At 40.4% G+C, this 27,506-nt stretch overlaps 1 protein-coding gene across 1 annotated transcript in view; it reads right to left on the reverse strand.

Annotated features, from left to right (window-relative positions):
• TRPM6 (transient receptor potential cation channel subfamily M member 6) overlaps positions 1-27,506 on the reverse strand; it is a 126,383-nt gene that overhangs the window by 59,426 nt on the left and 39,451 nt on the right. Inside the window, exons 6-16 of the mRNA XM_039545637.1 lie at positions 25,877-26,001; positions 23,395-23,566; positions 21,575-21,749; positions 18,791-18,914; positions 16,695-16,767; positions 16,471-16,571; positions 8,622-8,756; positions 6,063-6,116; positions 4,127-4,267; positions 2,700-2,837; positions 1,059-1,339 (exon numbers count right to left, since the gene is read on the reverse strand). Of these exons, the coding sequence (XP_039401571.1) occupies positions 1,059-1,339; positions 2,700-2,837; positions 4,127-4,267; positions 6,063-6,116; positions 8,622-8,756; positions 16,471-16,571; positions 16,695-16,767; positions 18,791-18,914; positions 21,575-21,749; positions 23,395-23,566; positions 25,877-26,001 (1,519 nt within the window). The remainder of the gene's footprint in view (positions 1-1,058; positions 1,340-2,699; positions 2,838-4,126; positions 4,268-6,062; positions 6,117-8,621; positions 8,757-16,470; positions 16,572-16,694; positions 16,768-18,790; positions 18,915-21,574; positions 21,750-23,394; positions 23,567-25,876; positions 26,002-27,506) is intronic.

The raw sequence follows: 27,506 nt of genomic DNA on the forward strand, positions 1-27,506 counted from the left end.
TGTATTAACTATGACTTCCCCATCTCTTCACACTGTCTCAGCACTGCACCCAGAGGAAAAATAATTCAGGCAATAAATCTAAATCTCTCCTCCTAATCTCAGGTTTTACTCTACATTCCTGGTCCCTGATCTTAAATTAGCCTCATTGTGTGGTTTCACACACATGCCATATAGTTCAGCCTATTATTTCATTCAGTAATGCACTTGCCAACATGGTACACAGGCACTGTGCTCAACTGCGTAAGCAGCCTCAGACTGAGTCAGATCCTAAGCACCTCTCAATGGGAGTTGAAGATGCTCAGTACCTTAGTGAATAAACTTTGCTTTGAACAGAGCCCTATAATTGCATGTAAACAAAGATAATAATTTGTCCTTGAGCTCGGAATCTGCTCCATTATGGCTATGAAAGTACAGGACATTACATCAATAAATGTCAAGGTGCACTACCTGATTAGGGAGCAGTTGTACATTTCCTGATTTCATGATACAAAAACCTAAATACTGAATGTTTAACAGGTATTCAAAGAATGAAACTAAAATTTAAAAATTGGAGGACATAATAAAACTGCTTGGGCTGTTCAACAAAGTAGCTTCTTTGAGTCACTCAGCTATGAAATCAGCACATTTCTCCTTTAGGCCTTAAATAGACTAGGATAGGTGGGATATTAGTACATGTTAAGTTACACATATATACTAATACATTTGAAAAGCCTTATGTAGACCTGGCCTTAACACATGCAAAACTATTCAAGTTAAAGCCTAAAGAGAAGTTTAGGCTTTAACTTCACCAGTTTAGCTTGGTATTAAAGGCAACTGTCCTTGTCTACTTCAGACTTTTCAAACGTGTTAGTTAGCTAATATATGCTAACATCATTCCTTTAAATCCTTTAGTGTGTCTCCTTCATATATTAAACTGAGCAGATAGCAAAAAGTGCTTCTTGTACATTTCATAGCATATGCAGCCACTGATCTTACAGGTTAGCTGATGGAAAGAAGAATATCTAACTATTCTAAACACTGTAGATTTTTATTAACTGTAGCGAAGGAAGAACTCCTACTCTGAGTACTTCTTCAGTTCTTCTGAAGTGTCATCCACCATGTTGCTCTGTTTGGCTTCACGTGCCATTGCTCTATAGAGTTTGCAAGCCACGACTGCCTTGACCATGGCTTCCTCTCCATGCTGCCAGAAGAACATTGCCATCTTCTGTCTCTTCATTAACACTGCCCAAACCAAGAGGTCATTATAGGGGTAAATAAAGCCAGCTGACTCATTGTCCTCTAAGAAGCTGAGTTCATCTTTTGACTTCTTCCTAGACTTATGAAAAGCAGTTGACTTTTCCTGTAAAACAGACAAAATCTGAGCAAGTTGCTGCATCCTGAATACATGTAATGCATTATTAATTTGGTTGTTCCTCAGTTATTATATAGATAGGACATTAGAAGAATGGCTAAGATAACATTCAAAATATGAATATAAGCAGTTGCTTGGATCAACAAAAGCAAAAATGCACTGAGGAAATTAAATGTGATTTCCACATTCTGAACCTGTGTCCCAGCTTTTAGATCCTGATCCAATCAAACGGCGAGTGCCCTCCACTCCCATTGATTTCATTAAACTAATTTTACTAGTGCACTAGTCTACTTATGTCACACTCATGGAAGAAAATGGACTAGTAAAATCAAACATCAGTGAGAGAGCTGTGACAGCTATCTTGATTTTTAATATATGTGTCACATTTACAGTAAGTTGTGTATTTATGGTATGTTGTGTTTGGGCCTGAACTGTCTCACATTAAAATCAGAGGGGGAAATCGGCTTCAATAAGACTGCTCTGATGAGTAGCTGCTCACCATAAACTGGCCCGCAGGAATTCTAATGAAGTCCCATGGACTCAAAGACTTTAAGGCCAGAAGGGACCTTGATCATCTAGTATGACCTCCTGCACATCGCAGGCCACAGAACCTCATCCACCCCTGTAATAGACCCATACTCTCTGGTTGACTTACTGAAATCCTCAAATCATGATTTAAAGACTTCCAGTTACAGAGACTTCACCATCTACTCTAGTTCGTACCAGCAAGTAACCCATGCCCCATTCTGCAGAGGAAGGTGAAAAACCTCCCAGTCTCTCTGCCAATCTGACCTAGGGGAAAACTCTAGTTTTATGCTGTTATCTGACAGAAGAATGTAATTCTTTTTGTTATCTGTACCTGACACAATTTCAAGAGAAAATATTTTGCCATCTGCTTGCAATTTACAAGATCAGCTCTTTTCTCAAGGGGATTATTATTGCCACTTACATAAAAGTTTCTGAGAGGTTTGGGGCAATTAAGTCCTTGCTTTCAATTCCTATGCCTGCATCCAAATAAGAGGGTTTTTCCATCTGTGCTTTATATTAGGAGATTTTGGCAATGTTACATTTCAAGGGATGAAAACCCTTATCAACAAGGGGACGGAGATTAATGAGTTTCATTGAAACAACTGGAGCTTTACTGTAAGATTGTAAAATAGCAGCAATTGTACTTCTTGAGCTGTGTGTGATACAACCTTGATGTCTTTGGTGTTTAGAGAGAGTTAAGCATGATAAGCATCCAGCCTGCATCTCGCATGTCTAAAATAACTCTCTTGACAAACGGATCTAATTTTTCAGTCTATTGTATCCCTAACGTATTCCCAGCATAAGCAAGCAATGACAGTACCTTGTATTTGTAAGGCTGTGCTGTTCTGATGAACTGAGAATGCAAGGTGTTTTCAGCAGATTCAACTCTGCTACCCATCTGATTATTACGACAAAGGGAGTGATGAGAAAGGCTCTGAGCAAAGCTGGAGACCACACTCTAGTTCCAAAGATATCCCACAAAACACAAAGAGAAAAATATAAATTAGGGATGAAATTTGCCTTCATTTATCTTGGTGATCTACCTACCAGCCTAATAATTATTGTGCAATTTCTGGAACTTATGACATCAAAGAAAAATGGCGTATTTTGAATTTGGTGAGAATGCCTGTTGATAATAACCCGACTCTTGTAAAAAACTGCCATAAAATATGTAAGTCTCTCAAGTTGTCAAAACCTCCTATTTATATTCCTTCTACCAGAAATTTTTATCTCTGGGGACTTTATTCAATATTAATTCCAAGGGAAGATGACTACCTACTGAATTGTTAATACCACTTCCTGCAGCTCCTAGTTTTTTGAAGACCTGATCCCACTCAACCATGTGAAACTTGTGAAATTTGATGAGTGCTATGGCTGCAGAAAATTGAGGTTTCGTATTCAGAAAGTCAACTGGCACCTCCAATATTTTTGATTAAGTACAGTATATCCCAATTCAGAAAATTGAGTTGCTATCTCTTCTATAATTGTGTTGTATAATTTTCCTCTGATTTCCTCATACCAATTTGAGCATTTCCATTAATTCTGACAGCAATACATTGTGAGTTTGGCTTATGGAATTACTGTACTTAAAGTTTTACTCTGAAAACTCAGTATGGAAAAAAGACACCTTCTTACTCAATAGATTACTTTTTTGTGCAGTCAGCTTTATACCTGATTAATTTACTGAAAAGTTTGGACTGCTTTTCAATTGTTAGTCTTGAAGGGCCAACACAGGAAAATGAGAGTGAGATGGATTCTATATTTTTCTGGTGCATCATCAATGAAAGTTATTGGTTTGTATAGCCAACACTAATGACCTAATCCAAACCCACTGAAATCAATGGAAAGAATCCCACTGACTTAACTGCACTTTGGATCAGCTCCCTGGAAGATAATGTCATCTCACAGGTGTAAATGAGGAGCCACCAGCCTGCAAATCCTTTCTTACAGGTGATGATGAATGAGAAAATAAAAACCCAACTTGGCTTTCAGAGGCCAGGATCAGTTTGCTGAACAAGCAGTTAACTTAAAGAAACACCTTTTTACTTGTAAACTTATCAAGATTGATTGGGAAATTATTGAAAGACATTAATGGTAAAATGGCATTTAATGTCATTTTAACGGTTACTTTTCAGAGCAAAACCATACTTGAAGTGAAAAGTATTATGATTATTATTACCTAGACACTTCTGACTATTATATTTTGGCTGCTCCCAATGACACAAATAGCCATTTCATTGATGTTACCTTGCGTTTTCTGTAAAGGCTGTTGTACAGAACTCTGAAATGTTTCCTTGTGTAGCTGCTCCGATAAGCTCCACCTATCAGATACTCTATCACCAGCCCGATATCAATCAATGATATCTTATAGTCCAAAGGAAGGGCACTCTGTAAGACAAACATTTACAACATTTTATAATGCCGTTTTATACAGCAACCCACACACCCAGTGTGAGGTCCATGGGTCCTGAACCCAGCTTCCGGGCCACTGCTGCATTCACACCACCACCTGATGGCTCTACTTGTGACTGAAGAATTGGGACCCCTAAGGCTTACTCTCAACTAAAGGTCCACCCATAGTGCACTGATTGGAGGAGCTCCATAATCCCTGATTGGGCCAGGTATACTATTTAATCCAGAAAGAGACATACAAAGTTGTTTGTGTACAAGGTGAATTCTGGCTTGTAGTTGCTACAGAGCCTGCCATCCACTGCCTGACTCCTGGCCTTGTCCGAGTTCCTGACTTCAACCGTGTCCTGTTCCCAACTCCTGTCCTCAGCCTCACTCCAGTCCCTGAACCCTATTGCCCTGGTTTCTGACTGCTCCAGCTTCACCCCTAGGCTATGGATCTTTGGCTTCCAACTCAGTGCTGGCCCTTGGCTTCAACTCCTGTTTTCTGTCTGACCCCAGGCCCAACTTTCGGTTCTGACACCTGGCAGCTGACTCCAGACCTGTCCATCGGCCTTGATTTCCTGAACAACTTGCTGACCTCCAGACCACACTGCCCAAGTCTTGGTCACTGGTACCAATTTTCTACAGACCCTGACACCCGGCTAGCATGAACTGAGTTGTGAAATCTTAGCATAAAACTCCTAAATCTGACAGAGAACACATAGATTCTTCAGGCATATGACGCTGCTATAAAAGTAAAACAATTAAATACCTGTCAACATGTTATGCGCCAAAATTGGTAAAACAATGTCTACCATCCATTGCACTCTAAAGTTTATAAGTATGTATATTATAATAACAGCATTTTGTGACATAGTTCAAACATAGGCAAGACCAAACTGCACTGTAACAATCAGGAGAGGAACATGTCAAAACATAATCCCCAACACAGTCAAATAGATAGGCCCTCAGATAAGTAGGACCCAGAAGTGAAAACAGATTTGAAGTGAGCCACTCACTGGGCCAATCAAAATTAACTGCTTCAGACAGGTCATCTTTGAAGCATGGTCTACACTTAAAATTTGATTAGGCTAAAGTCTAATTTGAGCACCATACTTAAAACAATCTAATCCCCAGTGTAGATGTGGGTAGGTCAGCAGAAGAATTTGTTTTATCCTACGATGTTTATACTTGGCAGACACAGTGAAATTAATCCAGTCTTAAATCTGGCCATCTCTTGCACTTGACATCAGACGCAAAAAGAACAGCCTCACTGCTTCCTATATTAGCAATGTCACAAGATACAAGAGATAACAAAAGTTTGAAACAGATTAGCTGTTGCTAATTCCTCTCCAAGCAGTAATTATTCACTGCCACCTTCTGTTCTCATAGAGTGTACAGTTTACAGAAAGAGTGTTGCACCCATCAGAATATTTTGCTGTCACTGTTGAGCAAGGCAATTCTTTTGACTGAAAAAAAAATGGTTAAAACAATGAACTGTGGCAGGGTTACTGCAATGGTTCCCCAAATCCTTGATCTATTTAATAATGAGAGTTTGAACAGTTGTGAGGGCAAGCCATTACATTAAGGTACAGAACCCTGAAGAACATTTCATAGCTTTGGGGAATTAATGGGCTAAAGACAATTCATTCAGTAGATATAAAAAATAGAAATGAAACCATCATTTCTAATTCTAAACCTTCTACAATACTATCTGATGGCAATTTGTGTCACTAGATCCTGGTATATTAAGTTATACTCTTTGATTCCCAGACTTTCAGATTTAGATTACCTGTTTTACATCTCGAACAAGATGATGCAAAAGTAGATTTGTTGGTCCTTGTTTCTGTGATATTAATCAAAAGAAAAAGAAATTAAACAAATGTGCATGTTTATGCATTAATTTCAAAATCTGTGAAAGAGAGCTGTTTAGAGATCCACAGGATAATCCGTAGTTATTCAACCTTCCTGCAGTTCTACAAATGGCCTTCAATCCAAGTCTGCAACCAGCACACTATTATCACAGTCCTGGGCCTCTCCTAAGACGAGACTAATTGTCTCCTTTGCGAAACTGTATGACAATTTTTAATATGGGGCATGTACACCAGCACAGGTTAAAATCTAAATTCATTTTTCATGACATTCAGTTTGAAACAAGCTGTCAAGAATTGAAAGACTGGTACATAGAACCAAGTATCTCCTGCCTCAAAATCTTAACATCATAATTACAGCTGATCAAAATATTTTAATTACAACTTTCTGAGGAACAATGGCCTTTCTTCAACAATGAAAAATGTAATTTGTTGTCAATTCCTTGATTTTTTTGTTATTATTTTTACATTCAAATTTTTTCAGTTCAGATTTTAGGGGGGGGGAATCTTTCTCCCCCACTCCTTTTTTTCTATGGAAAAATTGGAACAAGTTTTTTTTTCAGATATGTTCATCATTTTTGATCAGCTCAAGCAATAGTACTGTTGTAACATTGAAAATGTGTTGTATTTTGTTTTCCTTTGTAAAATGTGTTGGGTACCTTCACACATGAATGAAAGCAAGTTACAAATGTTACCACTCAGGCACAGTGTGGAAAGGGCTTTGGAGTACCCACCCCTTAGTAGAACCTCTGCGCATTCTGTCTATTTTTTTGCCCTGAACGGAGGGTGCAGACTTTACAAGGCACAGAGCTGCATTAACCTATAGAGAACTGAAGCAGAAGCAGGGTCCTCAAAGCAATGTTCTCACGCAAGGCATGCATTGTGTGGCTCGAGGTCTTTCACTTCCCCTCTTTCATTCCCATGAGTCCAAGGTGGAGAAATGGGCTTTGCCCTGAGGCAGAGAGTAGAGTCTGGTCATTGCAAAAAGGGCTTTGAAATTACCCTTCAAGGGTAATGCTTATCTTAGGGGACACCTAAAGATCAATCCTTTGGGCTATATTGTAACTCACTTACTCTTCTTAAGTAGTACCTTACTCCAAAAGTACTCTCAACGGTTTCAATGGGAGTACTCCAGGAGTAACATACTATTCAGTGTAAATAAGGGTGTCACAATATGGCCCATAGATTGCAATATAATTCAGTAAAAGCCACAGCTTCCCAGATTTGTGACCAATTTTATTAGAGTTGACAGAATTATAACAGGCTTCCCTGCAGAAACTAGTGCAGTAAATGAATGTTTTCAAAATAGAAAACTGAGGGCTATATTTTTAGAATTTCAAATACAAATGAAAATTTAATTCAAGTGGGTCAGCTTCTTGCCAGAGGCCTTCCATTTGGAAAAAAAAATACTCTCCCTATGGTAGTTGCAAAAAATAGTCTTGGCCTAGAAAGCGCTAAATCAGTTGTTATTATTTAGGTGAGACACTACTTTAAACATTTGTATTGGCCCCATATTGCAAGATGACAGTAGTGCAGGAAAGGAGACATGCATCAGTGATATTTACATTCTTGCACCTTCGGTAGCCACTTACAACTTACAGTCTGACTTGGCAGCTTTATATACCCACTTTGCCTGGATGTAACTGGCTATGCAAAGTGCAGGGCAGGGGAGAGCCAGGTCCTATAAGCTACATTTTCAAAAAGGTTGTGCTTCTGAATTCTGTATCTATGTCTACACTAGCAATTGAATGACAAAACTTTTGTCTTTCAGAGGTGTTAAACCCCCTCTCCCTCAAAAGACAAAAGCTTTTCCGCAACAAGCGCCAACGTGAACATCGCATTTTCAGCAGGAGCACTCTCCTGCCGACAGTGCAAACGTCACTTGTTCGGGGTAGAAGTTTTTTGTCGGCAGGAGAGCTGACAAACAGCAGCTACACTGTGCACCTTTAAAAGCACGGCTATAACGACACAGCCATTTCACTAAAAGCTGTTTAGTGTAGACATAGCCTCAGTTAAAAACAGCCACTTCTTTTGAACAGCTCAGGAACTGTGAGCCTGTTTGGTTGTCCTTGTTCAGACATTTACACCAGTGCAATCAGGGCCGGCTCCAGGCACCAGCTTATCAAGCAGGTGCTTGGGGCGGCCACTCCGGAGTGGGGCGGCACTTTCACCTCCCGCTGAATTGCCGCAGATCGCGATCGCGACTTTTTTTTTTTTTTTTTCTTTTTGGCTGCTTGGGGCGGCAAAACCCCTAGAGCCGGCCCTGAGTGCAACGAGGGCATAAAACACTATGCCCCACAGATTGCAATATAAATGGTAGCATTTACACCCACTTTACACTGGTGTGACTACATAAGGTGCAAAACAACAGGGAATCAGGCCTTCCAATTCTGCCATTTTTATCTAGTCTGTCTTTCTGTCCATCCAATACCTAGCTATCTAGCCAGAAGTTACTTTGCAATGGGGTTTTAGGTACTCACTGTATTGTAAAGTTCTTCCAGTCGGGATATAGTAAGGAAACGGTGCAGGTTCACTCCATGCTCTATTAACAACTTTACAAAATCCACCCGGTCCATCACTAAAGCATCCAGCATTGCCTGTTCCAGGGAGCCAACCTTCAAAGGGTGAGGGAGAAGGGGAGGAAAAGAAGAAAATGAGAAAAATAAATAAATCATTCTGGATTAAATAAAATAAACCCTGAACAAGAGTTAAAGATCTGTTTATCTCAATGCTTTGTCCTTATACTTCATGTGTACTGTAGAAAATAAAAATATGTTAGAAGATGCACTTATGTAAAAATCCAGTGGGGAAAATGATTCTGCATAAACCAAACCTTAACAAAGACATCTTCAAATTTGCCTTTACAAGCATTGCACTAGACAATGCCTGACTAAGCTAATTGCCTTATATGATGAGATAACCGGCTCTGTGGATGAGGGGAAAGCAGTGGATGTGCTATTTCTTGACTTTAGCAAAGCTTTTGATACAGTCTCCCACAGTATTCTTGCCAACAAGTTAAAGAAGTATGGGCTGGATGAATGGACGGTAAGGTGGATAGAAAACTGGCTAGATGGTTGGGCTCAACGGGTAGTGATCAATGGCTCCATGTCTAGTTGGCAGCCGGTATCAAGTGGAGTGCCCCAAGGGTCGGTGCTGGGGCCGGTTTTGTTTAATATCTTCATTAACAAATCTGGAGGATGGTGTGGACTGCACCCTTAGCAAGTTTGCAGATGACACTAAACTGGGAGGAGTGGTTGATACGCTGGAGGGTAGGGATAGGATACAGAGGGACCTAGACAAATTAGAGGATTGGGCCAAAAGAAATATGATGAGATTCAACAAGGACAAGTGCAGAGTCCTGCACTTAGGACGGAAGAATCCCATGCACTACTACAGACTAGGGACCAAATGGCTGGGCAGCAGTTCTGCAGAAAAGGACCTAGGGGTTACGGTGGACGAAAAGCTGAATATGAGTCAACAGTGTGCTCTTGTTGCCAAAAAGGCTAATGGCATTTTGGGTTGTATAAGTAGGGGCATTTCCAGCAGATCGAGGGACGTGATCATTCCCCTCTATTCAGCACTGGTGAGGCCTCATTTGGAGTACTGTGTCCAGTTTTGGGCCCCACACTACAAGAAGGATGTGGATAAATTGGAGAGAGTCCAGCGGAGGGCAACAAAAATGATTAGGGGACTGGAGCACATGACTTATGAGGAGAGGCTGAGGGAACTGAGATTATTTAGTCTGCAGAAGAGAAGAATGAGGGGGGATTTGATAGCTGCTTTCAACTACCTGAAAGGGGGTTCCAAAGAGGATGGATCTAGACTGTTCTCAGTGGTAGAAGATGACAGAACAAGGAGTAATGGTCTCAAGTTGCAGAGGGGGAGGTTTAGGTTGGACATTAGGAAAAACTTTTTCACTAGTAGGGTGGTGAAGAACTGGAATGGGTTACCTAGGGAGGTGGTGGAATCTCCTTCCTTAGAGGTTTTTAAGGTCAGGCTTGACAAAGCCCTGGCTGGGATGATTTAGTTGGGTTTGGTCCTGCTTTGAGCAGGGGGTTGGACTAGATGACCTCCTGAGGTCCCTTCCAACCCTGAGATTCTATGATTCTATGAATGCATTTCCTATTGGTCTTCTTTTTAAGTCACTTCAGCTTCAGCATTTAATCTGTCATAATGAAAAGACTTTCTGATTTGCCACATAACAAAAAACAAAGGAACTCTATGAGACCAAGGTATTTAAAAGGAAGACTATATTAAAAAAGACAAAGAATCTATGATAAGATAAACTTTCTGAAAATTATATTTGAAGATGATAAAAACAAACGGTGTAACACAGAACAGTATCTACATTAAAATGGAGGACCCAATTCAGAAAGTGCTCCAAGCATTGGACTTTCATTTACCTTAACAGAATTTCCATATGCACAGCAGCTAAGGAATTGGGCCTCTGGAGTGCTTTGATTTCAAAAATATCTACTTTGCTTCTACAAAATATGCATGCGTGCATACATCCATACAAATAGGAAACTATGTATGCAAAATGCATGTTTTGGTGTGCAAACTGGGAAATAGCCAATACCTATTTTGCACACACAAATACTTCTTCCAATGTGCAGGTTTATATTTTGTGGATGTAATATATTAACAGATGTCTAGTATGCATTAAAAAAAATTGTCACATTATGGCTGTGCAAAGTTTGTATAACATTATTAAATTACTGTGGTTGCAAAAATTTTTCAGTCTTTGTTGTACAATCTATTTGATACTGAGCTTACATTTATGCAGAAATGTAGTTACAGCTGATTATAATCATTACCTGTTGAACTTATAGGACAACATTTTTAAAAGGAAATGGTCCACAATCCATGCATAAGTGTACACTTTCACTAGTACATACAAATACTATGAAAGTATACACAAATCACTTGGAAATTGCTGCCTGTGTAACTGGCAATTTGAATACACAGTAGCCAGGATAACTGCACAAAAATGTAGACCCTCCCTGTTGTGTATTGATTTGGGGCCCCACTAATTAAAAATGTGTCTTTTAAAGTTCACCAGCAGAGAGGTTTTTTTTAAAACAAACAAACAAAAATGGGCTTGTGCCTGTCTTTTGTTTCTTTATGGTGTATAATGAAAATGTTGTTGTTGAAGGTTTTTTTCTGCTTGTTTTTTAACTTTGAAATATCAGGGATCTAGACCAGGCCCGGGAAGGCCATATGTTACACGAGAAAATTAATTACTGAAAAATCCACATCTCTGCGCAGCGTAGTTAAGTTGACTTAACCCCCAGTACAGACAGCACTAGGTCAACAGAACAATTCTTCCATCGACCTAGCTACTACCTTTCAGGGAGGAGGATTGCCTATGTTAATGGAAGTATGCAACAGCAGTACAGCTGTGCCACTGTAGTATTTCAAGTGCAGACAAGCCCTCTGTTTTTACTGGAGAACAAGTGAGAGTATTAAGAGTTATTTATTATAAACTCTTAAGGCTTTAACTGGTGCAGATATTCAATATTTAACAAAGGTTTCCTTCACTCAAAATGTTAATTAATTACTGGACTTAAATAAGTAGGAAAAACAACAAACAAAAGCCAAAAAAAGTTTCTACAATCTCAATTTAAAAATCCCTTCTCTTACCAGCCCAGTTTTCACTTTTAAAAAGCAGCAAAGAGTCCTGTGGCACCATATAGACTAACAGAAGTTTTGGAGCATGAGCTTTCATGGGTGAATACCCACTTCGTCGGATGCATGTATTCACCCACAAAAGCTCAGCATATGAATGCCTCCAGTGCATCTGTGATCTCTTCAATGACTGTCTCAGCCATACCGAGCACTTTCATAGAGAGGAGAGAGTCTCTGGAGGCTGAATCAAATACCTTCCTGTAAGATAATTTGATCTTTCCAGCCACCCTTCCAGTAGTGTCATATCCTGAAAGAGCATGGAAATCTGGCAGTGTGGCAGCTTTTATGGTCCAAATAATAGGAACACATTTATGAGGGATATACTGCGATTCTGTTCACCACCAGCAGAATCTTGGGTAGAGTCTTACAGAGATCACTAAAACATCTGTGTCTTGCGCAAAAATCAGGAGTTCAGTAGTATCTCTCTCTCTGCCACTGATGGCATGCAAGACAATTTAAGTGTCAGAATCCTCATGACAACTAGGAAGAAACTCCTCTGAACAGTGTGAGCCAGCAGCTTCATTATGCCATGCAGTGACGAAATTCTTCAAGCAATTATTTGAATGCAGGAGCATTTCTCCTACAGGGCATGCAGTTGACTTGTCCTTCATGTAAGTATGAGATAGTAACTTCTTCATTGTGACATTGGAGATATTCATAGAGTCAATGATTTTGTATTGGACAGGTGCAATACCATGAAGTCTCTTCTTTCTGGTGATATTTTAATTGATTCCTCTGCATACATGTCAAACATGAGGTGGACATCATCACAGGTCTAATATTTTCACTGTGACCTCATAATGAAGCGTTCAGCCAAATCTCAGCAGGTGTTAACAGTTTCTGGTTTGTCAAGAGCTTGTACATCATCCATACCATCTCTGATCGCTATGCTGAAAGGCCTCTGCTGGCATAAGGTACTGGTCATGTTGTCAGTAGGTGCTGGCTTAGGAAGATGTGGCAAAATGTGCACGTTTGTTTTTCGCCTGGCACCTACACATTGTGCTGTCACATTCAAACATCAATTGTGGTACCCCAGAGAACTCATACTTTCCCAAAACCTCATGAAGATCAACATCATGCTGAAATCTGGACATGAGAAGACCAAACAATGACCTATGTGCAGTTACCTCTGTATTAGTCCCTGCCACCTTCACTCTGGCTTTTTAATTGACATTCAAGCACTGCTTTAGTCTATTCTTCTTGAGTGGAACCCACAGGTAATAATTGGAGCTATACCAATCTCCTAGAACTGAAAGGGACCTCGAAAGGTCATTGAGTCCAGCCCCCTGCCTTCACTAGCAGGACCAATTTTTGCCCCAGATCCCCAAGTGGCCCCCTCAAGGATTGAACTCACAACCCTGGGTTTAGGAGGCCAATGCTCAAACCACTGAGCTATCCCTCCCACACAGATTGATGGAGCCTTGGATAATTCTTTGGATTTTGATGGCTTCATGCAAGTCATGAGCCAAAGTATCCATTGCACTGACATTTTAGCTATCTTATCACAAAAGACTGCTTTTTTCATATTAAATGAGCTCTGGTCTATCATATGCAAATAGATTGTCAGTGTGAGTAAGTTTGTTCAGTAGCTTTAAAATTGCCCCTTATTGGCATTTAACAGCACCTAATGACTCTATATGGTGCTTGGTCACTTCTCAGGAAGTCATCCCAGCTACACTTAATATTGCATTCAAAACTAGGTGGAGTTCTGAACTTGTCAGGAAGAGCATTTGGATGTTGTGTTATGCCCCCCTACCCCCAATGATTTTAATTCATCTGTTTTCATGTTCCTGGGCTTCGTCTGAACCAAGTGCGCAGAAAGGAACTGGCAATCTTTTAACAACCCCATTTCCTTTTTGAAACTCCTCCCATCTTCAACTTTTTCCTGTTACACGATGTACTTCCTCTCCAACCTTGCCAAATGCAATTTATGAGTGCACTTCTTACAGCTTATGGTCCTCCACAGTAGTAGCTGAATCTTTGGATACTACTAGTCAGTAATATTTGTCTCCCCATTGATGCCTAAAAATGATCATGACCAAAAGAAAAACAAGGGTTTTGTAATAAGTTACTTTGGGAGTGTAATTAAGTATGTTGTGTAACTATGTGCATACCATTTGCAGATGGATTCTAATAATTTTTGGCTGGAACAATGCCTCATTACAACTCTTTTGGCATAATAAGCAAAGCTGATCATCAATACCACTGAACACCTTTTTCCCTGATGATGGCAAACAATTGGAAGCATTCCATTTATTGCAATCAGCAATTTTAACATGAATCAGATATCATGTTCTGAGCATTAACTGATAATACAGTACTGTCAGTTGAGGGCCACAATTTAACACCGTGAAAGCTACGTGTTTGGCATCAGGGCTGGTGCAATCTATTAGGCGACCTAGGTGGTCACCTAGGGCACTAACATTTGGGGGGTGGCGACGGCAGCAGCCGGACCTTCCACCGCCTTTGTTGGGGGCAGCATTTCAGAGGCGGGACCTTCCGCCACCGGGGGTGGCAAAAAAACTGGTGGCACTCCTGTTTGGCATACTTGTGTTAAAGTATAATTTTAAAAAATGTTGATCTTTAAACATTTGCTGGACTATATAGCTACATAATTGTTCATCAGCAGACCTCTGCCACTTCTGTACAGAACAACAGATAGCAATAACAGGTTGTCCTTCTCTGTGGGGACCAGCACACACTTTGCCAGTGGATTCCACATAAATTTGCTGAAAGCAGAGGAAGTGCTAGACTCAGGAATCTTGGGTTCCATTCCAGTCTCTGGAAAGGAATGTTCTCCAGTGCTCACTATCCCTTCTGCCTGTTTCCCCATCATGTCCTTATACCAGACATGGCTACAGAGCTTTCTTATACACACCAGATGTGTTCATCACCAGATCCTTTAATGCTCTGCCAGATATGGCTGAGATTCATTTAAATAAGGTATTTTACTCACTGTGTCACCTAAAGGCTGAATGGTATAATACAGTTTAACATTCCATTATGCACCCCAAACTTGACCTCTAATCATAGAATATCAGGGTTGGAAGGGACCTCAGGAGGTCATCTAGTCCAACCCCCTGCTCAAAGCAGGACCAATCCCCAGACAGATTTTTGCCCCAGATCCCTAAGTGGCCCCCTCAAGGATTGAGCTCACAACCCTAGGTTTAGCAGGCCAATGCTCAAACCACTGAGCTATGCCTCCCCCTATACTCCATCCCCCTCCAATCTGTCCCTATAGCAGACCTGTTTCTTCCCCACACCCACTTCCTCATCCCAGCCCCATTCTTCTTGCCTATCCAGTCCCAGTCTCTACCCCTCAAGCTTCTCATTCCAGTCTTTGTCCATCCCAGTCCCAGTAATGCCTTCTGAGCTCCCCCCAGTCCCAGTCTTGACTCTCCATGACTCCTTGTCCCAGTCTCTTAGCCCAGTCAGTCAGTCCCAGTGGTCCCTTGCATCCTGGCTCCTTGCCAGATTTGTCTCCCTAACTCCTTCCCCCCCACACACATACATACACATATACATTGGTTCCCAATCTTCTTATCCTGTCAGACCTGGTCTTCCCCAACTGGGTCTCAGTTCCCTCCCCCATTTCATTCACCAGGTTCCCAATCTCACCAAACTCCTTGTCCCATTCTACTCCTTTCCCTCCCTCAGTCCATCTTTTATCCCCTCTTCAAGTCAGGAGGTTTCCTCCTCCATGCTGCCTGGGCACCAGCAAGGCCATCATTGAGCACACAGGAGAGTCATCCTCCCTGCTCTCAGTTCCAGTGTCTGGCCCCATCCAGGTCTGAAGTAGCCAAAAGCAGCAATCTGCATAATGTACAATCCTATGTCTTATAGGCAGTTATGTTTAACCAGGTATCAACGTAAAAGAACCAGTTGTAGATACTGCAGACGACAGTCCACTAATCCCCACTATTAGTGTTTTTGTGTGTGCAAGAGTGTTTTTAACGTAACTAAGGCCTATAAAATGAGTCAGAGACTGATTGTGATTAAAGGACTTTGCCTCGCTTGATTTGAAAGCATGATAAAGAGCTTGATTAGATAAATGATATACTAGCTGGTCACATGTTTTTCAAACTAAATAGTAAACAATACAATACAATTTATTATATCCGTTCTCTCTATTCTCCTGACACATTTTATTAAGTTGCTAATTATTTTTAACCAAAAAAAAAGTCATAATCAAATGCAGTTTGAAGAAGGAAAGTGACAAATGGAATAAGAACAATTAAACAAAAACATTTAGCTACTTGGAGTCTGGAACAATGACTTTCCTAACCCCTAAAAGCAATGAGTGAATTCAGGCCCCTGCCCCTCTGAAGTCAATGGAAGTTTTGCCATTGGCTTCAGTGGGGCCAGGATTTCACCATGTGTTGCAGCCAAAAATGTGTTTCAATGAAGTGAGGAACAAAACTTAGCTTGAACATTCCATGTTGAATGTTTCCTCCTAGGAAAACTTTGCATTTCCAAATACTAAAGATGCTGACACCACCAGACAGGTATATGAACTCAAACTCCCAAGTTACTCATCAGACAGAGTCTGTCAGATGCAAAGCAGTGGTGAAAACACAAGGAGAATTAAAAAGCTTTGCTGTAAAAAACAAACACATGCTGGAAAATAAAATTGAAAAGTACCTTCCAGTCTTGTCCACAAACCAATATATGTTTCTTGGCAATGTCCAGTCTATTCCATGCCAACGCCAAATTTAGCTGATCTGATGCAGATATATTTGTACCTAGAAAACAAGAAAAGGCTCCATTAACTTTTATACATTAGCTTCTTTTCCTTCCTTTCTTTGAAAGGGCATGTCAATGAATCTGTAGGTCATAGGTAAACAGAAGTATTGCTAGAAAAGTACCTTTCAGAAGTGCTGTCAGGATTGCCAAATCAATGTCCTGCTGCTCCTCTGACTCTGCATCAAATATGGTTATCTGTCAGTGTTGCAAAAGCATGTTATTTTGGGGAAGGTGGGAAAGCCCTTCCAGAGAAACATATGGGTTTTCTTTCTTGACCTAGTGTGCAGTGAAATAAGTTGCACAGCTCTCAGCAACATTAACAAAGATATCTATAAATGAATGTATCTCCTTGTGCACCACAATGAAAATGTACCATTTAGGATATGTCTACATCGGGGTAGGCAACCTGTGGCACCGTGCCAAAGGCAGCACATGAGCTGATTTTCAGCACTCACACTGTCCGGCTCCTGGCCACCAGTCTGGGGGGCTCTGCATTTTAATTTAATTTTAAATGAAGCTTCTTAAACATTTTAAAAACCTTTTTTACTTTACATACAACAATAGTTTAATTATATATTATAGACATATAGAAAGAGACCTTCTAAAAATGTTAAAATGTATTACTGGCACGCAAAACCTTAAATCATAGTGAATAAATGAAGACTCAGTACACAACTTCTGAAAGGTTGCTGACCCCTGGTGTACATTGTAATTAAAAATCTGCGGTTGGCCTGTACCAGCTGACTCAAGCTTGTGGAGCTGTTTAATTATGGTGCAGATGTTCGGGCTAGGGTGACTAAGTGTCTGGTTTTCGACCGGAACACCCAGTCAAAAAGAGATTCTGGTGGCTCCGGTCAGCACTGCCGACCAGGTGGTTAAAAGTCCAGACGGCAATGCTGCACAGCTAAGACAGGCTAGTCCCCACCTGTCCTGGCACAGCACTGTGCCCCAGAAGCGGCCAGCAGGTCCATCTCCTAGACGAGGGAAGCCATGGACCTGCTGACCACTTCCGGGGTGCAGTGCTGGAGTCAGGATAGGCAAGGAGCCTGTCTTAGCCTCACTGTGCCGCTGACCGGGAGCCACCCAAGGTAAGTCCACGCCCCAACCCCAACCCAACCCCCTACTCCAGCCTTGCCCCCAGCCCAGAGCCCCCTCCTGCACCCAAAACCACTCATCCCCAGCCCCACCCCAAAGCCCAGAGCCCTCCCACAACCCAACTCCCTGCCCCAACCCTGAACCCCCTCCAGCATCCTGAACCCCTAATTTCTAGCCCCACCCTGGAGCCCACAACCCCAGTTGGAGCCCAGAACGCCCTCCCACACCCCAACCCCCTGCCCAAGCCCAGTGAAAGTGAGTGAGGGTAGGGGAGAGAGAGCCACTGAGGGAGGGAGAATGTAGTGAGTGGGGGTGGGGCCTCAGGGATGAGGCAGGGCTAGGATGATCAGAGATACACTCTTCCTATGCAAGTGTTGTGGCACAAGCCATAAAGCAGGAGCTGAGTTGGGGAAGGAGAACCACTGTGTGGAATTGGCTGCCTTGGAGAAAGCCACACAGCAGGCTCTGAAAGAGAAAAAGGAGCTAGCTGAGGGAAAATAGTGCTTGGAATTACAAGTAATGATGCTGGAACGTGACATGGAAGATTGTGTCTCCAGATTTCCAACATGGAGAAAGCGTGCTGGGAAAAAGACCAATTGATCTTGGAAGTTAGCCAGCTAAGAGAAGTGCGGGAGGGATGGCAGCACTGGCAGAAAACAGTCTGTCCAAGCTTGATGTATGGCTGTAAATGGTAGAACCTGCCCTGCAGCCAAGCAAAGCTTTAAGGAGGGAAGGAGACGTGTGTAGCAGGGTGGCCCTCCCATTTAAGAGCCAGGAGACCTGGGGCTTGCTAGCCAGCTCTATTCAATCAGCCTGCCTGTACCAGAATTAGCTGCTTCCCAGCCTAAGGGCACTGGACTAATTGTGCTGAAACACCTGGGTCTCATAAAAGGGATGGGAAAAGTCAATTTTGGAGATGAAACACTTATGAAACCTCCATTAACACCAATCAGACTATACAGAGGTAACTGAGGACAAACTTTGGCCTGCTATATTTATATCAGAGATAATATTACAATAGCCTCTGTGCCCAGGCCAATCTATTTCATAATCAACAAAAAGATCATAGTTTTATAGCAAATGAAAAAGATTGCAATACAAATCAACAAGCCATCATACTCACAGATTCTCTGTACACCATACACTCCATCAGCATTTGAAATAGATGAATGGACTGTTTCTGCCCAAAATTAAAGGTGTTCTGAATCATTACTGATATCTCCTCCTTCAGCTGAGGGGGCAAATCTCTGAGGAACGGATAAGTACAAAGACAAGAATAAATTGTGCCGTAGGATACCTCATCTCACTGATCTCTTTCTCAGAAGTTACTCTGACAGAAGAAACTTGTCATAACATAGTAGGCTAGTGGATACAGTAACGCATACTTTGTCTTCAGTACGATATTGCCTTCACCTTCCACAGCATCACTCATGCATAACAAAGGCAGGGCATAGACCAATATACAATATTTGTTTAATACTGTATTTAAATGTTATGAACCAATGTAAATGCAATCAATGGCAAAGCTAATTAGTTTGAAAAGTATTATGAATACTAATGGTAAAAAATTAAAACAATTTAATGAAAAACAGATGTCAAACTTGCTTTTGCAATTTTTTTCTACCTTTTAAATTATGTTCACAAAATTTAATTAAAGTTGCCTGGTATCGTACTTTCCATTTATTGTTTACTGTTTTTTTCCTTATCTTTTTCCATCTTTTTTCTCATTTTTCCTTTAATTAAAAAAAACTTACTGGAAAATAAAATAAAAAAAATAAAAAGAACAAGCAAAAAAGATATAAAAGTATGTTACCAAAAACTGTACTCTAAAAAGCTAACAAACAATATCAAAGAGAGCTATAGAACAAAATATATATTACAAATGTTTAAATAATGACAACATTGTGAATAAGTCCATGAACATTTTCAAAAATGGACAATTTTTCACTAACATTTTTGATTTATAAAAAAAGCCCATTTTCCCATGATTTTTTTTTTAAATATCCATATTTGTTTAGATTTGAGGTGCATTGATGGCCCTGAGCTAAGGTTGGGCTTGGGCATAGATGTGGGCTTTAATTGGAGGCTCCTGGCAAGTTGGGGCAACATACTAGGTTTAGTACTGGGGCCAAAAGGGGACCCCAAACTAGATTCAGAATTGGGGACAGATTGCAGATGAGGGACAGGGATTCAATATGGCCAGATGGCAGCCCCAGGAAGATGTGGGCCCCAGGTTGTCAGAACTGAAAAGTGTGGAGAGGGGACAGGATTATGCTTGGAAACTCAGACCTAGGGTTCATTTTTGATCTGAATGGGAGCCACAAATTAGGTTTAGGGATGAGGTCAGATGGGGACCTCAATGCAGGAAAATGACTGGGACAGGATGAAGTCCCCCTGATAGGGTAAGTATGGGCTAGGGAGAATCAGCTGGTGATGCAGGGCTGGGGTTAGAGTTAATGCTGGTTATTAGCCTTGGGCAAAGATTGGGACCGATTGTTGGCCCTGGGGGTGGGTTAGGGATAGGGCCAATGGCGATCCTGGGCTAGGTTTGGACTTGGAGTCAAGTGCTAGCCACTTCCAAGTGTTATGGTTGGGACTGGCTGGGCATCCAGCACCCACAATCAGTGTCAAGGTCAGTACTGGACACTGTATTCTATCGGGTAAGTTTCTGTTAAGGATCAAGCTGGTCTATGGCCCTGGCCTACAGTTGGGGCTGGGGTCAGTTGGTGGCCATGGCTGAAGGTCACAACAGGGTTAAGGCCAGGGCTGGTCAGTGGCTGCAGATTAGGGTCAGAGCACGACCTGTTGGGCTCACCAGGGATAAGGTCAGGTTTGGGGCCTGCAGGTGTCCATAGGGTTATGGCTTGGAATGGAGCCCTCGGGTCCTTGGGGATAAGATTGGGGCTGAAGCCTGCAGGCATCCCTGGGATGTTGGCATTGAAATGAGTTGATGACTTTGGGATAGAGTGATACCTAGGATCACAAACTCTAACTATAGATAGGACAGAGCTATAGGCTCAAGCATTAATACTGGCCCACAGATGCCTAGGAGTCTCAACACTAACCCTAACCCACAGACCTCTATGGTCTCCAACTCTATCTCTCACTGAGCGAGGCCTACAAGCCCCAACCCTAACCTTGGAAAACCTCTGGCCTCCAACCCTAGCCCTAGACCATTGAAGTCAGAGGTCTCCAACCTAAACCTGGGCCAGGGAAGAGTATGGGCCCAAACCCTATCCATAGCATGTGGAGACCTATACATTCAAAGACTAACTCCAGAATAAGGAGACCTTCAACTCTAACCCTGGCACAGCAAGGGCTACACATAGGAATGTGAAGAACCCTAGGAGGAGCGGATGTGAGGCTGGGGGAGCTGGACTGGCATGAGGTGAACTGAGAGGCTAGGGGATGGTGAATGAACTTATAGGGACTGGGTGAGGACAGAATTAATTGCTGGACGTAGGACAAGCAGATATGTGAATGAGAGCTCCTTAAGCAGCAACCAAAAATCACCTTGCCCAATATATTTAGGATGGTAAGCAACGCTAAATGTCTCAAATAAAACACACAATGACGTTGTGCAAGGGGATTCCAAAAATTAAAAAATGGATCACCAAAAAATTACATTTTATATATTAACCATTCAACAATCATCTCATTATTTTTGTGCAAATCTTGTTATTTTTATCACAAGGGAAATTCCATATGAGAGGGTAAGTCTAGGGAAAGGTCACAGGGGCTGGAGGGGTTGTCATCAGGGGTGGTATCAGAACTCTGGAGTTCCTGGCAAAGATTACTTCACTACATTTCTCACAATTGTCAGATTTTGAAATAGGCATTTTCACCACCACCACACAATAATTTAAAAAAAAAAAAAAAAAAAAGGGTGCAGCGCGCAGCTACTCACCCTGTATCTGCTGTGTGTTTATGAATAAAAGCCAGAAGATCTGCAGCTCGGCCAGTGCCCTCACAGACCACCACAGGGACAGCAGGAGTATCCCTCACATATTCCCAAACCATTAGGATCACGTTTGGGCCTCCTTCTACCACTAGCCCAACCACTGGTACACCTTGGCCCATTCCTGTTTCAAACCACACACAACCAGTTACTAACAGCAAAGTTATCACTCCCACAGCACACATCATAAACATAGGTCTGTCAGCTTGTACCTACAAAAATCTCTCTTAGAAACCATGAGAGATATGTCTTAATTGATAAAAACAAAACAATGTCTTTATTTCTCCCACTTTGCGTCAGGCAATTCAAGGCTGTCTCAAAGGAACTCTGCCATTAAAACAAAAGATTATTGAGAAACTGGGCAAGATTATAAGCAGGCCTGGGCATGGACTCATGAGTAGGGTGACTAGATGTCCCGTTTTTATAGGGACAGTCCCGATTTTTGGGTCTTTTTCTTATATAGGCTCCTATTACCCCGCACCCCCTGCCCCGATTTTTCACACTTGCTGTCTGGTCACCCTACTCATGAGGCAGGAAATGGGGCACAAGAAGCCTTCCCTTCTCTTGCATGGCCTGCAATAGCAGTTCCTGTGAGTTCTGCTTGCAGAATTTGTGCATGCATAGAAAAAGTGACTGTGCATATAAATGTTTGCACACACTCAGGAGCAACTGGGTGCTTTTTTTTAAAAATTGTCTATATGCTATGTATTCCTGGGAGAGGTGATTTTAATAATTTGAAATAGCTGGTAGTTGGATAATATTACAGTAAACAAAAATGGACATAGCAAATGAAAACCTAATATACAATAGTTACAAATTTTCTTTTTTTATATCTATAACTGAACAGGAAACAAAAAACATGAATGGATTCAGGAGATTCTTGGATACATTTCTGTGCTTATAAGAGGTGAGTAGGTAAAAGGAACCAAGGACTCAAATATTACAATTGATCTAATGGTGTTTCTTTCTAACATACCTTGTGATTTGATCATTAGACCAGTATCAAGCTTTCCATAAATCACTGATGATGGTCTTATTACATGAAAATAAGTACTTTACACAGGCTATAGAGACATATTTTATGGTTTCTTTAACTCAGGCATAAATTACATGTGCAAACAATTCCACAATGGAAATGAAAGTTGTGAAACTTGCCTTTTGCTTATTTCACAGACACAAAAAATTTATTGGACATTCTGACAATTCCTCTTTTGCAACCAGTTATTGCACTGTTTGCCAACAGCAAAAATGACAGCTGTGCAATACAAAAGAATTGCACAGTGAGATTGCAAAACGTGAACACATTTCTTTGAATTTCACTGTATTTGACATTTTTCTCTCTTTGTAAATATCTGGCAAATATTTGAGAAAGTTACCAGTGCTGTCATAAAGAGTTATGAAACAGAAGCCATGCTCTACTCTGGCTTTCTAGAACTCCAGATCAACATTTTCAATTTTTGGGTGCCCAATTTGACAGACTTTAAATGGGTCTGATTTTCAGTGTGTGATATCAGACTCATCAGAGATGTCCCAAACTGGGAATTCAAAAATGGAGGCACCCAAAGTCATTAGTGACTTTTGAAGAAAAAAAATTGTTCCTTTCCTTTTTTTTCCCCCCTGAGTATTTATGGCTCGATCCTTCAAGATGTTGAGCCATCCTCACTCCCACTGAAATCCATGGAAGTTGAAGACACCCAGCATATCACAGAAAGTCCTCAGCATCTTAATAACCTTTTAACCTCTGATAAATTAGACATTACAATACTCACTGGTGTGTATTTTCTGAAGGTTTAAGTATTTCTCGAGATTCCTTCTGAGCTTCATCTCATTGCCATATTTGCCCACTGTCCCATCATCTGCCAGTATGAAATGGGAGTGCATGCTGTTGAGGGTGCTCAGCTTGCTAAGAGGATTGCTGAGAGTCTGATATAGGCAAACTACCTGAGAAAATCAAAAGGAGGCTGAAGTAGTGTCACCTGGCACGTGACCCGACTTTTATATACTTCATTGTTACATGGTAAACTTCTAAAAGTTTCTACCACACCTGGGGGAAAATTCTCCACATCATTCTATGGGAGACTACAACTGGTCTATCCTCTCACCACTCATGGAACTCCAGTGGAGAGTACACTGGAATCAAGATCTGGAAGATAATGTCCAAAATTATTTTTCTGTGTACTGCTGCTTGGCCTCACTGTGGACCAGACTGTGGTACGCTTACTCACACTGAATAGTACCTTGCTCCATGTCAAGTCCCGTTGAAGTCAATTTGAGGATTAAGAAACTACCAAATGTGAGTAAAAGTATTACCATCTGGCCCTATATTGTGAAAGGCAACTATGCCATCTTAGTATTGTTTTAGAGAATACATTCATGATCACCAATTATTTATTCATTCATTTATGACCATTTTTACATTCAGAATTCTAGATGAATGGAAATCTTCTAAAAAATAGTAAATCTTCACATCTGTGCAATATATAGTGAATGGAAGATGATATTATTATGGAGTCACCCCCAAGTTAAAGTTGTCAGAAATTTCAGCTTGTTTTGTAAAAGTCTTAATAAAATGGTAAACACAAAACTTACAATGTAAACTTTGAACACTATTTACATTTTCCATGGTGTTTTGATGAAAATTGTCTGTCTCCAGAAAAAATAATAGTTCCAAAGTACTGTAGTTCCTTTCTTAAAGTATTTTACAGGATTATCTAACTTTTTTGGGATCCATTTGCAAAAAAAAACAAAAAAAAAACTATAGCACTCTGTGCTTTGCATCACATATTGCTCTTCATCTGCTGATTAATAAAATATCAGTTATGAACCCCATCCTAGAAGGCAACCTAATATGAGCTGCAATCTCATTTTACAAATCAGTTAATAGAGAAGTTATACAAGGACACTGTGGGCACAGAACCCAGGGCTTTAACATGTCAGCGCATATTTTAGCTAGTCAGCCACACTGCCTTCCACAACAAATGTGCTTTGGTTATCCTATCTAACCACTAAATCATACTCTTAGCCCAGAGCCAGAGCTATAGCCCAGCATTCCTGATATCCAGCTATCTAGCAAACTGCTGTGCAACCCACAGAAAAAGTTTGTGCCAAATCCACCTCTAGCAGCGGAGCCTTAAATAGGCACTAGCAATTACTGTTGTACATCAAGTGATAGAGATTTAAACTGAGGGACAAGGGTTCAAATCCTGATGTCCCCTATCTAAGACATTGTTATGGACATCCACATATAACAGATTTTGTTTTTAGAGTTTTGTTTTCAAAAAGAACTGGTTTATTTAAGTCACACAATGAAAAACTATCCTGTAACACATATTTGTAATTAAGGAGTACTACAATTTGTAAATTATAGTGTTACACACCAAAATACAGGTGTTTTTATATTTCAGCCATTGGCATCTCCCCCTCTTCTATCTTTGACCTTAGAGGACAACCCACTGAGGTACAACAACCCTATATTACAAAAAAACCTAGGAAATGAACACAAAAAACCTCTCTTAGTGATAGTTCAGCGATACCTTGCTCTCTAGCACAAAATCGTAATAGTAACCTCAGCAATGTTAAGGCATTATTATTATTACCATTATCATTACAAAAGCACTTAGGAGGCCTAATCATGCTCTAAAGTGTAAGTTTAATGAAGTTGGCGTACTTTTTTTGTATCTGTTGGAAATGGAAGTGAAAGCCTTATGGAGTGTAGGAGTGAGTTATCAACAGTGTTGCAGACAATATGAAAGCAACAAGAAATGCAGGAGAATTTCCCCTTAACTTGTTATTTCCATACTTTTTAGGTTTTGAGTTGGTGGGTCATTCCAAGTCATCCTTAGCTGTCATTAAACAACGTTTTTATGGGTTTAATATTATTAGCACTGGTTGGGAATTTGCTGTCAATTTTTTTTAAAGGAGAAAATGTAGTTTTTACAAAACTGAAATTTTCCACATAAAAAAAAGTCAATTTTTCCAATTTTTTCAATTTTTCCCATTTGAAAAAAATTGAAACAAACATTTCATTTCAGGTCTACACATGTCTGAGCTGCTGTAGTGCCTTATCAGAGCTTGTAAGGTGGGTGCTTTATGCCTTTATTCCCCCCCGGGCTGGACTACATCTTCCATGATGCATGGCAGTTTCCCATCTGGTCACCAAAATTAAGATATATTACAGTGGAAACCAACAAGTGGATAAGAAAGCTGACAGACTCTTGTACAAGTGACTGAATGAAAAGTTAATTAACTCACATCTTTTCCAATCAGGTCCCTCTGATTCTCAATGATACCCCAAGGAGGGATTCCAATGGCACAAATCTTTCTCAAATATTGAGAGGCGTGAGCTTTCAATGCGTCCCCCACATGCCTGGACACTCCTAAACAGATAATCGTTATTATTATTCTACATTTAGATTCCTGCTACACAACTGTGATCAACACTTCCAGAGTTGTTTCCATCATCTATTTTACTCTATAGTAATTTAAATGTAAGTATTATTACACACTCTATTGATACTATTCCTATAATCCATATGAAGTGTGAGGTTTAATTAATTGAGACAATAATATAGTGCCCCATTCTTCCAAACTTGCTCATGCTTACATGTGTGTGTAACCAATGGGACTATTCACATGCATAATGTTAAGCACAAGTGTTTTCAGAAATAAGGCCAAAATGGACATCTTCTTTAGGATTTACTTTTAAATGGTTAAAAATAAAAATTAGATTCGATACTTTTAAATAACTTTAAATGGATATCAAGTTGATGTGCCCCAATTTTTGAGAATCTTTTTTCAAAATTAATTAATTATTTTGGGATATTTTCACCCAGAAGAAACTTGTTATTTTATAAAAGTCCAACATAATAAATCAGCAGCCTCACACTCAACAAAATAACTTGAGTAAAAAAACAAAAACAAAAATTGGTAAGGAAACATTTCTTTTTCAAATTACCAAGCGGTTATTACAACTAATAGCAATTAAAAATGATTTTATTATTATAAAAAAAATACCTGGACTGTGACCTTTTCTGATTTTTGAATTATAGAATAGCTAAAAGAACTAATGCATCTTTCTTTCTCTTGTCTATTATCCCCTTCCAACCTCTTCTAATACACACTGAAACAGTAATTTCAAAACTGAGTTCCTCAGCCACATTATGATGAATGCCAGCCAGTGATTCAAGGCCTGATCCTGATCAATGGTGAGCACTCATACTTAGAACTGGAAAATTGCTATAAAAAAGGTATGAGAGTATAAACATCACCAATTCACTTTTTTAGTATTCCCGACCCGCCTTTGGTTTATTCCAAAAAGGGGTTTAATGTGGTTTAAGTAATCCACTTCAAATTTACATCTTTAGTTTATCTGGATAATTTGCCTGAATGTCCCTGTGCAGACAAGCCGTTAGGCAAAAGGCATGACCCTCAACTGGTGTAAATCAGCATTGCTACACTGATTTTCAGGGAGCTATACTGATTTACACTAGCTGAAGGTCTGGCCCATTGTGAATAGTTTGCAAACAACTCATGGTAAGCACACAGATTTCAGACAGTGTTTCAACAATTTTGAACAAGCTAATCTGTTAAAAAAAAAGTCTGTTTGCAGAGCATTTACAGATAACAGAGAAATGATTAAATTCATCTAATAATGTATAGGTTATGAACTGTTGCTCTACCATACTCCCATTAAAGGTCTCAAGACCAAGAGTTCAGTGATATGGTAAAGTCCCTCCCATAGATTTTATAAACTGTTATTGCCATTTCCATTACAGGATATTGCACAATAGCAGAGTAGTATAGGTTATTTGCAAGCCTCCCTTAGATCCAAATCTTCCTTGATGCATCAAAATCAGCATGTTCCATATAAGAGATGACTACA

Source organism: Mauremys reevesii, linkage group 6 (assembly GCF_016161935.1).
Source record: "Mauremys reevesii isolate NIE-2019 linkage group 6, ASM1616193v1, whole genome shotgun sequence".
In the NCBI taxonomy this organism is placed as follows: Eukaryota; Metazoa; Chordata; order Testudines; family Geoemydidae; genus Mauremys; species Mauremys reevesii.